The 15,905-nt window shown below is 41.9% G+C and overlaps 2 protein-coding genes across 2 annotated transcripts in view; one reads left to right on the top strand and one right to left on the bottom strand.

The window, feature by feature from the left end:
* Map6 (microtubule associated protein 6) overlaps positions 1–15,905 on the top strand; it is a 75,613-nt gene that overhangs the window by 19,573 nt on the left and 40,135 nt on the right. The window lies entirely within an intron of this gene.
* Positions 3,415–3,820, bottom strand: LOC101958662 (diphthamide biosynthesis protein 3). The gene has a single exon (XM_040284961.2). The coding sequence runs from the start codon at positions 3,818–3,820 to the stop codon at positions 3,572–3,574; it is 249 nt and encodes an 82-aa protein (XP_040140895.2). The 3' UTR covers positions 3,415–3,571.

Genomic DNA, 15,905 nt, shown 5'->3' with positions numbered 1-15,905 from the left:
CTCTTTGTCTTTATGTATAATGGGTAAGCAAGCCATCTCTCATGGCAACCAAGAATACAAGATATAGGATTCACCATTATGAAATAATATGAGTCTCTGGCTGCTGTGACCATTTTGTATGGGGTTCTCTTGGGATTTAGAACAAGGCTTTTAAAACAAATAGACAAGGAATAAATGGTATTAAAACAATCAAGGGAAAGTAATCAATCTGCCTTGAATCTAGCAGCCAAGAGTATCACAGCCAAGAGTATCACTCTATCCTGGGGGACTTAGGACTCCTCAAAGAAGCACCTGCCTCATGTAGCTCCAAAGGAGATTGGACTGGTGAGGGGTTTGTTCATTCTAGCTGCTGAGAATCTCATCTAACACCCCCATTCTTTGGGGTGCCTTTTAGCACATCAGAATCCTCCTAATCTAGACTGCATTTGTGAGAAGGTGATACTTTATAACCTTTATAACCACTGTCCCAATCTGCGTCCATGAAGGAATTTTGGCAGAATGTTAGTTTATTTATTCATTCAGTCAGTTCATACTTGTTAAGCTCTTCTTATGAAGAAGACATACCTAGACTTTGGGGAAATGACTAGAGGTCCAGGGCTTGGGACATCCTGATTTTTGTGATAGCTTCTACTTCAATCATAAGGGGAAGTATGATGGTAATGGTGATAGTAATGATAATGAAGATGGTGCTGGTATTGGTCCTGGAGCTGGGGAGAGGGGAAAGGACAAATCAGCAGACGCATGAATATCTTTAGGAATGGGGTTGGTGATGGAGAGGGAAAAGTTCTGTAGAAAAAGTGAGCAATCAAGGGAAATTAGTGTAGAGCCCCCCCCCCCACCCATCCATGGTTTCCTTGCCATGGTTTCAGTTACCTGCAGTTAACCTTGGTCTAAAAATATTAAGTGGAAAATTCCAGAAATAAATAATTCATAAGCTTTAAATCACATGCTTTTCTGAGTAGCTTGATGACTTCTACGCTATCCCCCTCCATCTTGCTCAAGATGTGAACCATCCCTTTGCCCAGGGTCCAGCATGTTCCAACTGTACACCACCTTACCTATTAATTCCTTGTAGGTGTCTCAGTTATCAGATTGACTGTGGGGAGTGTCACGAGTAACCCTTATTTTACTCATTAATGACCCCAAAAAACAAGGATAGTGATGCTATCAATTTTATTACAGTATATTATCATTGCTGTGCTTATTAGGTATTGTTATTATTCCCTTACTTTTTTTTTAATTATCAGATTTTATTTAGCACGCCAATACAATTTATCCTGGTAATAAATTAATATGTAGTTATAAAAATGTTTGTGCTATCCAAGAAAAATGCTTTTTAATGTATAAAGTATATGTAGATCCTTCAAACAGCCGACTTAATTTTCAAACTCAGAAGTTGGTAACATCGCTGATGAAAATTGGGAGTTTCCCTGTAATTCATGATTCAAAAGTTTTGAGTTTATCAAGGTTTCAATTGCCCTTTCCATTCTGGCAATCCCCCACACCTGAAATGAGAACTGATAGCTGAAAACGTTCTGATCCCATCTCCTATACCTGTACAGGTGAGGGATCCACTGGCCTGGCCTCAAGACCCAGAGCTAATCAGACAGAGATTGGATTAAATCAGTTCACAGAGGTGCTCCACAAATGTCTGTGGGGCTAAATAAGGCACAAGCATCACTCAGAAATCCAATAATACCTGAAAAACCTTGGTTTTACTTTCTGCTTACTATACAATTAATTCCTGGTATGGTCTGTTGTAGTTCTCAAACTTAAACAACACAGTTGCTTTAAAACAAAATCATTGCTATTATTGCAGCATTATCAACAATCACTGACTGCCAATGATGTTTGTATTTCTTTTCTCCTGGGATGTTTGAACTTGGGCAAATTTTCTTCCTGTTCTATGCTCACTGTAGACCCACACCAAGGATGTCTGTTCTTGCTTGAAATTCATTGGCAGCAGAGAAAGTTTATATATAGTTAGTACCATCTAAAATGAGGTTGAGACAGTTCATTTCTCTTTGCAGGTCACTGCCCACTAGAGTTAACTTGTATTCTGCTCTGTTCATCTGAGCAGTCACTTTGCTTTTCAAAGTTGTGTGGATTACTTCTGGGCTGACGTGTTCTAAGCAGCAGTGAGACTTCTCATCATGTCACAAATATGCCATATAATGTACGAAGTATATCTAACATATAATTTTTGATTTATTATGTCTCAGCCTAATGGTTGCATACAGCCATGCTACTGCCAGATTTTTTTTAAGTCCACTTGTTTTAATTTAAACTTCCAAAGATTGTGTGTAGTTTATTTATCAACCAGTACAGAATACTCATACTCTAAGAAGCTTTTCTAATTGCAGGAGCCACACCTAAAACAACTTGCCAGGTATCAGTGCATTTTCATACAGACAGCAAAGTTGTGTTTATAATGGAAATTTTTTCCAATTTTCTTGTGATTCTAATTTCTTGCTACTCTCAGCACTCTAGCAAAGGAAGACTAATAGTCTATCTTCATATATTTCTCTTACTCCCTATCAACATTTCTCTATAGGAGTGCATGTTTGGTTTGGTTGCATGCTTTAGAGGCTTATTAGATGTGTCCACATGGACATATTTATTCAGAACAGGCCTCCCATTTTTAAGTTCATTCTCTATTGTAGATGCTCTACTTTTTAGGAGTAGTGACACAATACTGTGATAGGCTAAAAGCACTGGAACTAGCCACAGAGACTTGGCATTAACCTCTCTATGAAATGCACTTTCATTAGTTTTATCAGAAAATAAACAAAAATCAAGACACAAAAATATGTGCTTTGATCTGGTAAAATAATTAAAGCATTCATTTACTAATTTGGCATGTTTAACTCCTCTCATTGTTAACAATTTTGCTTCCTTCTGATTTTTTTTTAATCATGTCATGATTTTTAAGGAACATAAGGACTCTCTACTTCTTCAATCATTTCACTGTAGATTTTTCTTCCTTATTCACTACCACAATAGAACTCCGTGCATGAAGTGTAACAGAAAAAAACATGCTGAACAGAACCTGAACATTCTAATAATAGCAAGACTGGGGAGACTGGCTTGGTGAGGGAACTGGAAGTGCAGTACTGATGAAGCAACAAATTTTAAGTTAGAGTAATAAAGCTGATGTCAAATTTCAAAGAAAGGGCTAATTTTAACCATATTGGTAACTAATTAAAAATATACCTTTTAAACTAAGAAATCCTAATGACTGAGGTAGATGATGCTGTTATCAGATACTGAATTAGATTTAAAGTATAAGGGAAAGAAAGCACTGATGTAAAATTATCTTCATTTCAATTCAGATGGATAATTAAGAATGCTTCCAGTTCAACATTCTAAACATGAAATCCAGGTATGACTCATCAGGTGCTCACTTTTCTATTTGAAGATGAACTCAGCAGTTGGTGAAAAGATCCACACGCTAACAGAATGGCAAACCACAAAACAATTGTCCCCGTGAAAAAAATCAGTTACTCTGCGTTTGATATTTCCACCTGGGCTCATTCTCAACTGTTCAGGATGTGGATTCCTGAAGGTTTCTTCAGCGTTTAACTAATTCTTTGTTGGATGAAGGGGCCGGGACTGTTTCTCCACACATAAATTGATCTTTGTCATAAATCACTTTTATAATGAGAGAGCAGCTAGGACACGTTGCCGCGTCTTCCCCATTCTCCAAATCTTCCTTGGTGATAGAAAAGTTATCCCCACACAGACAGGGGTAGAAATACGTTTCGGAGTCCTTGTCATATTGGAAGTCCTCGATCTCCACCTCATTGTGAAACACAGCCATGAGGTTGTTGGGGCCAGCAGAGGGCAGGTGCCCCAGCCGTCTGACAATGCCTCTGTTGGTGTAACTTCCCGAAAGCCGGCTGGGACCCTTCCCTTACGTAATTTTTAAATTAAACTTTAACATAGGTGTGTATACTTAAAAATAAACATAGTATATGTGGGGCCCCACACAGTCTGCAGTTTCTTCTTCGGTCTGGGAACATGTCCTCAGTGAATAGTGGGGACTGCTGTAGCCATGGCTACTGATTGTTAACCACAGTGCAGTGGATCAACCAAATGTCTTGGGATCAGAAAACATCAGCTCAAATCCCAGCCTCAGAAATTTACTATTTGTTTCACCTTGGTGAAGTTATTTCAAATCTCTGAGCTTCAAATTCTTTTTCCAGGAACCTGAAATTTAAATATTCTTCTAAAATTGTTTTTGCACACATCAATAGTGTACACTAATTCAAAAAAGAATTGGCCCCACAGAATGGGGTCAGAAACACTGAACTCCTTCAACTATCCTGGTAAATTATTTTCTTCCCTTGTATGCAAGGTATGCGGTTCAGAGTAGATGCTCCACAAATGTTAGCAATTGTCATACATAGTATTTGTGATATTTGAAATGTGATGAGTTCCTTGTCAAGGCCAGAACTAAACATGACTATGGTGTGTTTATGCTTGTGTGTGTGTGTGTGTGTGTGTGTGTGTGTGTGTGTGTGTGTGTGGTGTATTAGGGACAGGGACAAACAGAGGATTCAGAGTGCCCGAGATTCAGATGCCCTTTCAGCCTGTTCCCCACCCAATGCCGACGGCCATCTGCTCTGAGCAGCCGCCTGTCTGAGAGTAGAGGGTATCCATGGAAACCAGTGTGAAGGTTGCCAAGAGGACTCTGTGGCACCCTGCCAGAAGGATAAGTGGAAATCAAGTGGAACCGAAAGTGACAGGCTCATGTGTGTTCAATGGAGTGGGAAGTGGTCAGCTGTGAGAGCCAGGGTAGGGCCTGAGCACAGTCAAGCTAGCATTCGGGCACCCAGAAGAAACCTCCAGACAACTCAGGGGGCCCTGCACAGCTGTGCTCCGGAGAGGCGCTTTAGAGACTCTCACCAGTAATTTCTGTATCTGTCTCTGTCCCTCACCTCTTCTCTACCTCTCTTCTTACTTCCTGTGGTAGGAAATTTAGTAAATACAGTACAGAGAAGAAAACTTAATTTAAAAAAGAAAAATTTAATCACCTCACATTAACCACCATTCATAAGTTGATGCTTAAATTTTGGTGTTAGTTTACCTTTTTTAATTTTTCTTGAGGTTGAAATCATGCATTTCCAACTCTGCATTCTTCTTTCTAAAAAATTCTTTTGAGTCAGACATTTTACTTAGAGGAATAGAAAAGCAGGATTTATAGTAAGATAGCTTCTCCCTTTTCATCCCAGATTAGCCTCAGTTAATGGCTGAGTCAGAAATAACAAAATGATCCCAAATGGATTTTCCTAAGTGAATGCTATCATACTGCCTTAGCTGGTAGCACCCACTGCATCATTTTCCAATTTTTGAATTGGAGATTTTTTTAACATTAATTTTTTTAGTTGTAGGTGGACACAATACCTTTATTTTGTTTTTATGTGGTGCTAAGGTTGGAATCCAGTGTCTCATGCATACTAGGCAGGCGAGTGTTTTTTCTCTGAGCCACAACCTATGCCCCAAATTGGACATATCTTATGTATTTAAGCAGCTTTGATAAAGTCTTGTGAATGAAGGAAATAAAGAAATGGAACACAGGGAATGTAATAGGGGTTGTTTTGCTGTTTCTGAAATGAGCATTGAGATTTAAAATGTATACTTTTAGGGAGTGGGGGGCGCATACTGTAATCCCAGCTACTCTGGAGATTGAAGCTGAACGAGCACAAGTTCAAGGTTAGCCTGGGCAGTTTAGCGAGTCCTGTTTCAAAATAAAAAAATTAAAAGGCTTGGGGTATAGGTCAGTGGTAAAGCATGCATGAAGCCCTTCTTCGTGATTTATGGTGCAAGAACCAGGGGTCCTATTGTTCTTGTAACCCACCTGTGTACAACTGGGAAGTTGGGAAGGCACACCCTAGTGGTGGGAACTGAGTCCTCACAGCCACCAACATGTTTGGGGGAAAATAGACATTCCATGTGGAGGGATCAAGATGTCATTTCAATCTGAATGTGTCTCAGATGGACTCATTGTGTAAACCATTCTTTTTCTGATTAATTAGTGCAGTTCTGTAGAATCTTGAGCGGGACATTTCATGGGGATGATGTCAGCCATCCTGAGAGCTGTGGGAAAAAGCTAGTTCAAGGGGAGCTTAGCAGAGTGCTGGCAAACCAGGGCTCACACGGGGCCTCCGTAATATTCGTGCCTTTCCCCAAAGCATTATAAACTTTTCATTCGCATCATTTAAATAATTGCATACTATACTATCATGTGGATGTAGCCTGTTTTATTTAACCATTCCTATATTTCTGGATGCTTCACTCATTTTCAATTTTTTACCACTGTTAATTCAAAACTAACTTCCTTGCTTGCTTCCTTCCTTCTTTATTTCATTCTTCCCTTCCTTCCTTCTCAAATAGCTCCATTTCAAAGTCATAATTTAGAACACCAGCAATTTAGTGAACAGAAGGAATTTTATAAATGTATTGTTCTGCCCCCCTCCTCCATTTTCCTGATGTGACAGCTGAGACTGGCAGCTGGGTGTGTGATTTGTCCTGTAGTGCAGAGAGGTGGTTTCACAAGAGGGAATGGAATCCAAGGCGTTAAGTCCTCATGGCCCAGTGCTCTTTTCTCTCCCAAGCAACCTTGCTCCATCTCTTGGTTGTACCTGCTTATGTATTTCACAGTCCATCACATAGGATGCTCCAGCTAGTCTACTCAAGACCCTTGAAATCCCTGGGGTCACTGTAATGCAAGTGTTTCTACCCTTAAAAAATATTTGTATCCTTATAAGTATTTATTTATGAGTAAATACTGTCATTGTCATGGCAAACTAGAAAGCAAGGACTCTCTCATTTTCAGCTTAGCGTCAGCTTGCATGATTGAAAGGAACCAGTGATAACTTGACCACTCCATACTGCTCTGCCATGCACTTCTACACTTTCACTTGAAAAGACGAATATATGTTTGGGAGCAGTTTGAAAATCAACACAAAGTAAACCCCAAAGTGAACCCAGATCAAGGAATGAAGCTTTATTTAAGCTTATTGACTAGCTTAAAATTAATTCAACAAATATTTTTTAAACCTTGAAGTGAAGAAAACACTGAGTTACTCTAACAATTATTCAAAAGAGAGTTTGTATTCAGATTGCTTCTGGTTTAATTTGGGAGACTGTTTTAATTGTAGGTTTTATTATTCGGGTATTGGAAGACCAATTGGGAAGATAGTTTATTCCCCCCAGGAAACACCAGGCAACACTAGGCCACATGGGAAGTAGTTGGGGAAGCATGGGCAAGAGACCTTGTTTTGGTTTTCTTGGGAAGGAATGGTGAGGTAGGGTAAGCAGGCTAGGCAGGTTGAGGATTGGCTAGTTTGAAGAGTTTAGATTGCTCTGGGACTTAGGGGCTGTCCATGTGCACTGAAACCTGGTCTAGAAGCAGTAGGACACAGGATAGTGACCCAAATGCAAGACCCTGTGAGAGCCTGATAAAGGAGATGTGGTTGGGGAATGGGCATGGGTTTGTTTGCACATGAAAGGCATTCTCACAGGCTGGTTGCTTACTGTCTCTAGGAATTGGAATGGGGATAAGGGACAGTTTTCCTGGGATCTTTTTTTTTTTTTTTTTTTTTTTTAAAGAGAGAGTGAGAGAGGAGACAGAGAGAGAGAGAAAGAATTTTTAATATTTATTTTTTAGTTCTCGGTGGACACAACATCTTTTGTTTGTATGTGGTGCTGAGGATCGAACCCGGGCCGCACGCATGCCAGGCGAGCGCGCTACCGCATGAGCCACATCCCCAGCTCCTTTCCTGGGATCTTTAAGACCCCAGATGCTAAAACATCAGAGGAAGAAGACATGTCTAATTCATAGGCCAGGCAGATGCTCAGTGTTAGCATTCTATAGGGTAAAAGTTGTAGGTAACAAAAGAGAAGTACCCTTTGGGTGTTAAAGAGATTGTTTTTACAATACTTGCTCTGACACAGCCTTAATGGAAGAAATGGCTTTCCAGCAGGGCACGTGAGGGCAAGCAGCCCAGCTCCTACCACTCATTGGCAAGCTGCCCACCTTGGGAAAATTACTTAAACCCTTTCAGCAACGTTTAAACACTCATTTACTCCATTTATATCCCAAGATGGCAGGTCAAGCAAATATCTCAGTGTGTCTCTCAATGTACATGAGCCTGCAACAGGGTCACCTGGTGTACCTGTGTAAGATGCAGCTTCCTGGAGCCAGAATCAGACTCCAAGGGTGGGGCTCAGGAGCCTGCCTTTTAACAAGTCCCTCAGTCCTACCCTGTGTGTTTCCTAGAAACACTAGAGTTGGAGACAGCCTAGAGGAAACAATGCTAGGCGCCCTCTAGAATATAAAGGGTAAAGTTCTAAACACTCACAAAGAGATTTTTATGTACTTCTTACAAGTACAGGCTTTACCATGCTTCAGAATCCTACCCGTCAGCTCCTGGCCTCAGTCACATCTGCTGAGTAGCTAATAAGCACATGTACAATAAACACACCTCCCCAGAGCCCTACCTCCTGCAGCTTGGCCAGTCTTAGGCCAGCTGCTTAGGGAGGCTAATGTTACAGATGTTCTGATACCACACAGAAAGCCCTGAAACCAAAAAACCAAGTCCTCAGACTGCAAGAAGTTTCCAATCACAACGTGGCCATGATATAACTGTGTGATTTCAAATTCCTGATTTATCCCCAGGGGTTTCTATTTTTACCTCATTTTTTATTTTTTTTTTTATTTTTTTTTTTAAAGAAAGAGTGAGAGAGAATTTTTTTTAATATTTATTTTTAGTTCTCAGAGGACACAACATCTTTGTTGGTATGTGGTGCTGAGGATCGAACCCGGGCCGCACGCATGTTAGGTGAGCGCGCTACCGCTTGAGCCACATTCCCAGCCCTTTACCTCATTTTTTAAACTATAAACTAACTGGAAGTGATTTGGTCAGTTTCAAGGGAAAATACATGAGTAAAATTTATCAAACTATTGCTAAGTCCTTTGATCTGACTGAGTAGTGCTGTCGCAGGCAGGTGCCCTATAAGCTGGGGCTGGAAATTGAAGGGGTGGGAAGACTAACATTCACTAAGCACCAGGTGCCACTCGTGCCTTGGCATTGACATTTTCAATCCTCACAGCTACCTGTGAGGTACATTTTCCTGCTTCACTTCCATATGGTGAAGTTCAGACATTTCCACTCCCTTGCCCAAGATCTCCTGGGAAGTATGGGATGCATAAGGATTTCCGGCTGGCTCTGCCTGCTCAGAACTCTGTTATTGCCCAGCCAGAAGTCTCCAGGCCCAGGGGTAGTTGAAAGGACACTCCTTTACCATCTAACTAGTGATCTTTACAACACTCTGGTGATAGAGCTTCCAGGTTGTGAACTGATAACTCGGTCCACTGACCTTCACAGAGACGATTCTTCTCAGATCTCTGAAAGAACAACCAAATTCCTGGCTGCCTATTTTGCTCCACATTTTCCTTCCCACTCCCTTAGTAATTATACAGTAATTATTATGTTGGTAATTACCTCATTAGTAATTTGGTTTGAGAAAGGCCTTTATAAGCTACGAGATTACAAACGACAAATGCAGTTTTAATAGCCCTTAAACACTCATTAAGAGGAAAAACAGTTTTCCTGTACAATATTTTGAAAACTGTTGGCATCTCTCTTAATTAATGTTTCTTTAAAGAGCCCAACGTTTTCTTGTCTGAAGAGCTGGTTTCCAAATAAGCAAAAGTGCCCTGAAAGTACTAATAAAGCAGAGCGGCCTCAGGGCCCCACCACTTCCTGGGTGGAGACATGGGCCAGGGCTTTGGGAAAGCTGGAAAAGACACTGGACTGACAAGGAAATTTGTATCCCGGTCATGGGTCCCCAGAGCCAGCACCTCAAAGTCCTTTCTGCTGAAATCGGGTTAGAAGCCCCTGGAGGCCGAGTCTGTCCTGCTCGGCTCTCCCGGCAGCCCTTGGCTGAGGAGTGAGGCACTGGGACTCCTCAGTGCAGCAGGCCCAGCTCCTCAGTCGGGCTTCACTGACTGCCATGCACCCCCATGTCCCACCCGCCAGTGACTCAGGCCACAGGCACAATTTGGAGTCTATGGAATTTGCTTCCACCATCCTATGACTGTGAAAAACCTTACATCTCCCATCTTTGGGAAGTTACTGTCAACAAGATTCAACTTGTGTTTGTGTTGACATTTTTGCCACTGCCCCCAACTTCATAAAGAAGAATGCAACTTCTCATTTATGTGCCCGAGCACATTGAACAATACTTCCTATGCCATATTATTCGTTTATGCAGAAAGTATCAGCGTCTCGGCTGCCAAGCCTGGGGACAGGGACATAGCTACTCCTGCCTACCCCTCCCATATCTCGTATCTGGATTGTGAAGGTCATCTTCCTACTAACTGGTCTCCCTGCTTCTCTCTTGCCCAAATGGTAGCTTTTCTGAATGCAGCAGCTGGAGGAAATCTCAAATGAGAACCAACTCATTGGGTCCCCTTGGACCCAATGGTGGCTTCCCATCTCACATAGAAAAAAGTCAGACCCCTCACTCTAATGTACAAGGCCCTGCCCCGTCTGTCCTCCCTTCACTTATCTCACTTCTTGGTTTCTAGCCCCTGTTAGCTCTAGTCCAGCTCTGCTGGCCTTGGCGTTACTCAGACACCCCTCCCGCCTCAGGGCCTTTGCCCTCTGCCTGGAACACTCTTCCCCAATATGTCTACAAGGCTCATTTCCTTCAGTTCTCTGCTCAAGTGTCACTTGATCAGAAGGGCTATCCTGTGACTCTAGGTAACAGCAAACAAAAAGACATATATGCACTTGTGACTGTCACCTTTTTAATTTTAATATTTTTTAGTTGTAATTGGTCACAATACCTTTAATTAATTAATTAGTTAATGTTTTATATGGTGCTGAGGATCGAACCCAGTGCCTCACACATGCTAGGCAAGCACTCTACCACTGAGCTACACTACCAACCCCAACTGTCACCTTTTATTGCCCACCTAATTTGGTATTGTTGGGCAAGTGCCTGGAATTGCAATGAATAACACAAAGGAAACCTGCCCTGGGCTCAGATCTGCCACTTGTCAACTCAGGGATCCTCAGCACCCCATTTTAATGAAAATAGAATAAATCTAATGAAACTGAGATGAGGATTAAATAAGAGGGTTTGGTAAAGTCAAGAACTTGCCCCCCAAGGCACAGAGCCAATATTTGAATCTCAAATCACAGTAGAAAATAGATATAAATGAAATTAAGAGAGAATCTCTTAGAATCTTAGAATTTCTATTGACTAGAGAATTTCCACACCATTGCTAAAAATTCATTCATTCACACACTCGGTGTCCATTGCCAATGGACAGAAATGCCTCTGCAGGTGGTATTTACTGGGTAGAATTGGATCATCCCATCTCAGTAACATGACTGGACCTCGGTGCCTAGCTCCTGGAACAGCAGAAAGGATCAATTTTCATTGATCTTTTTCTAGGCCTGACCTTGATATCCCTTCCTGTCTCCCCCTAAATATATCAAAGCACCCAAGGAGGGAAGCGTGTTCTCCTGCAGCTGAATTTCAATGATTTCAGGTTGAGGTTTCAGAAGCAAGTACATGACCATTGAATAGACAGCCCTTGAATCTGCTGCCCTTTCCTCTCCCTTCATGTGTGAGTTTTGTTAGCTAGCACGGTCACTCTGGTCACTCTCGGGCCATCCATCATTGTCCTTTTGAAAGCACTTTTGTGCTGTCTCCTTCTGGCCCTGTGTTAAATGATCTCATCTGGAGGAGGGGATTGGGAGGGGAGTTGACAAAGGGCAGAGGGAATTTAAGAAAATACTTTGAGAAGCTGGGTGTAGCTCAGTGATAGAACTTGTGCTTAGTATGTGCAAGGTCCCAGTTCCATACCCAGCACCACCAAACAAAATAACATGGCGGGGAACCCCAAAACCCAACTTCTATTACATTTCATTAATTCCTTATATCAACACAGCAAAGCTCAGGAAGGGCAGTTCTTGAAGTTCTGCAGCTGGTAAATGGCATAATTGAGATTTCAAACTCAAACTGCTTGATGGGCCACGCTTTGTTCTTGCTGAGGATGAATGCAGATTACAGGACAAGTGACCCAAAATAGATCTCCCAGCAGTCCCACCAACAATTAAACTGTTACCCAACAATAACTCTCTTTGAAGTAATTCAAATTATACTTCTTACATAGTCACACTGGCACCCATGGTGTGCCTGGAGCCAAGGGCTGTGCCAGGCACTTTACGGACAATATTTCCTGTGTTCAACATTCTGTGGTAGCAATTTTGGTGTTTCTCAAAGTGTGTTCCTATGACCAACTGCATAACATCACCCGAAGAACCTGTTAAAATAGAGATCCCGAGGCTTCAGCCCAGGACTGGCAACAGTGAAGTGTTCGTCATTAACAAATTCTCTGGTATATTCAACATTCAAAGTTTGATAGCAATTATTCTTAAAAGATAAATCCTTTGTTATTAATGAAACACTGAAAGTCACTTGTCTTTTTTGAAGCCTTTGTACATTAAGCATTTGTACTTTAATGCAGTTATTGATTCTTTTAATGAATAATGAGTTTAGGAAGGATTCAGACAGGAAGTTGGAACTCAGTTCAAGGCTAAGTTGAATGAATTTTACCTGGCACCCAGAGGAATTTGAAGGAATTTATTATTAGGACACACTACTAGGTCACAACTATAAAACTCAAGTCCTGATATAAAAATAGTCAGGAATTTGTCCTGTAGAAGGAACTTCTATAATATTCTATAACATTTCTAATACAAGCTTCTCAAGTATTTAAGTAAACTATAATAAACTATATCCAATAAGATACAAAATTAACTTGATATCTTTTAATGATCATCAACTGTGTATTAGATGTAGTGGGTTACAAAAACAAACAGGCCAGTGAATTCTTTTTTTTTAATTTATTTTTTTTGTTCTTTTTAGTTAACATGACAGTAGAATGTATTTTGACATAGCATATATACATGGAGTATAACTTCCCATTCTTTTGGTTGTACATGATATGGAATTACACTGGTCGAGTATTCATACAAAGTTATGAAAGTTATATCTTTCTCATTCCCATCTCCCCTCCCTTCCCATACTCTGTCCTGTCTAATCTGGTAAATCTCCCCTTCTCCCTCTGCATCCTCTCCTCATAATTGTGAGTCAGCATCTGCATATCGGAGAAAACTACTTGGCCTTTGGGTTTTGGAGATTGGCTTATTTCACCTAGCATGATAGCCTCCAGTTCCATCCATTTACTGGCAAATGCCATAACTTCATTCTTCTTTATAGCTGAGTAATATTCCATTGTGTTTCTGTACCACATTTTCTTATCCATTCATCTATTGAAGGACTCTTAGGTTGGTTTCATTAGGTATTGTGAATTGAGCTTAGGCCAACAAACAAAGAATAATTAATACTAACTTTTCACAAATACTTACAAAAATTTAAAAAAAAAAGAGTGAAGCTCATCTTATAAGGTGAGTATTATTCTGATAGCAAAACCAGACTAAGACAGTAGTCACCTGTGGAGGTGGGAGGCGCCAAAACCCAGGAGTCACATGCTGGCTCTGTGACTCAAGCAGGTAGTTTTTAGAGGGAGGGTGGAGACAGGGAAGTCAGAAGACCTTGGTGAGGACAGTGGTGGTGAGGACAGTGGTGACAGCAGCCCATGCACACACCTCCACGCACATAGAGTTCACATCCTCTTGCTGTAATTTAGTCTCTGGGTATCTCGTGGCCATGGATATTAAGAAGCTATTGTAGGAAGCGTGTAGCTCATGAGCAGATGGAGATTGCGCTTTGTCAACAAGACTGGCTCTTCTGCCTTCTTTCTCTTCTCCCCAACCTCTCCCTCAGGTGACGCTGTTTCCCTGTTGTTCCCTCACTGTCCTCTAAGAACTGCTCCCTCCAAGTAACACCCTGCCGGCACGCCCACAGCCTCATTTTACAGACTTGGATTCCGCTCCAGATCTGGTTATTTGGTTATGACCACTGCAGTTTAGACTAATCCTTTGACAAGCCACCAAGTGATGGCTGCTGTGCAATCAACCTTTTCTTTTCAATCCCTTTGGTCTCGAAATAAAGGACTATTTTGTGTGTTGGTATTAGAGCAAAGCCTCTTACCATTTGTAGTGAAATCTTTATTGAATGCATGAAAGAGAATTAGTTCAAAATAAATGTACTTCTAATCCGGGATGCCAAAAAGATTCCCATCCTGGGGACCACTTTCATTAGTTGACCTGCTGGAGTCCCAAGCAAAAACATGATAGTAAGACATAGGCCCATTGGAGTCCTTGTGAGTTTGAGTCCTGGCACTGCCAGAGACTTACCAGCTCTGTGACTTTAGGCAGGTCACTTTACCTCTCTGAGCATCCATGGTCTAATCTGTAAAATAGGAAAAATGAGTTCTATCTTGAAGGTTGGTTTGAGATTAAATTTACATCAAATATGTAAATCCATTTTAAGTCTCCTGGAACATTGTACATTGTCACTATTTGGAAATGTAATTTTTACATTGAACAAAGACAACTTAGGACATTGTAAGATGACTTTATTTTTGCTTCTAACTATCCCTTTAAATTAATTGTTAGTATTATTTTTCAATATTGAGGATTGGCCCCAGGGTGCTTTACCACGGAACTACATCTCCAGCCCTTTTTATTTTTTATTTTGAGACTGGGTCTAAGTTGCCCAGTCTGACCTCAAACTTGCAATCCTCCTGCTTCAGACTCCACCATGCCTGGCTCTGCCTTTAAATTTATTCTATGGTGCAAGTTCTTCCCTTTCCCTTGGATGAAATTTGGGGCAAGTCTCATGACTTGGCAAATAGCAGTAAATAAAAGTTCTCTAGTCATTAAAATGTCTAGCCCCATGTAATAGGCAAAGGGGTAGCCTACTTAAAATTGGTGTTCTTCTCCCTCTGGCTCTCTGGCTTGTTCCAGGGGAGGAGCCTACAGTGGCACCTCGACCCTCTGTCCCTCCCTGGCCCCACCTTGAAACCTTCCAGGGTTTCTGGCAGGCAGCCAAACCAGAGAGGCAGATTCCTGCTTGGACTGGCCTCTGCTGGTGGGTGCTCTGGCCAGCAGGTGTTTAGGTGTGCTCAGTCTCTTGCAGGTGCTTTGCTGGGCTCTTTGGAGACCCCCACCCATTGCCGCAGACCTTGCCCTGCAGGCCCCTTGATAAATGTGATCCCTCTGGCTGGTATCGTACTCCTTTCTCATCTCCGAGCATCCTGCAGTCCCTCCTTCTTCCTATTGGTGAGATCTGTTAGCCCTCTCGAGCCCCTCTGGTTCAGGGAAATAGCACTGTGCAGTTTGTACTGATGAACACAGAGTAGGAGTCCCCACAGCACAGCCATCTGTATCTCCTTCACTCTGCACCTGGACCAGCCAGCAAACCATTTCCTGAGCCTTTGGGTTTCACCGACGAGTCAGTTCACCATAGCTCCGAGGTTCAGGTGTCCCTGAGCCTTTCTTGTGATGTCAGTTGAAAGGGAAACAGTCCCTACACAGATCCCAGACTCTTGCTAATGTCCCTTCACCATTCTCAGCCTTTCCTTTGGATATCTGCATTGGGAGCCCCATGTCTTGGTGCTCCATCCAAGTCTTCCAGTTCGGTCCTGGGACATGGCTATTAATGGTACCATTCTTGTTTAATCCCAGCATCTCTTGATGTCCAAGGTCAGGACACTTAGCCCCTCAGCCTGTCTCCTTCTGGAAGATGGGAATGATGATAACAGTGGCTGCCTCCCTCACAGGGTCTCTGTGAGCAGGAAATGAGAGGAAGCAGGAAGCAGACTGCACCCAGTTCCTGGTGCTGGGGAGGCTCCTCGTATGCAGGCTGCTTTCACTCTCATGGCCATTCTCACAATTAATCTCAAAGCAATCAAT

The sequence above is a fragment of the Ictidomys tridecemlineatus genome, chromosome 4 (genome assembly GCF_052094955.1).
Source record: "Ictidomys tridecemlineatus isolate mIctTri1 chromosome 4, mIctTri1.hap1, whole genome shotgun sequence".
NCBI lineage: Eukaryota > Metazoa > Chordata > Mammalia > Rodentia > Sciuridae > Ictidomys > Ictidomys tridecemlineatus.
The sequence above is the reverse complement of the archived record's forward strand: the minus strand, read 5'-3'. Positions and strand labels throughout refer to the sequence as shown.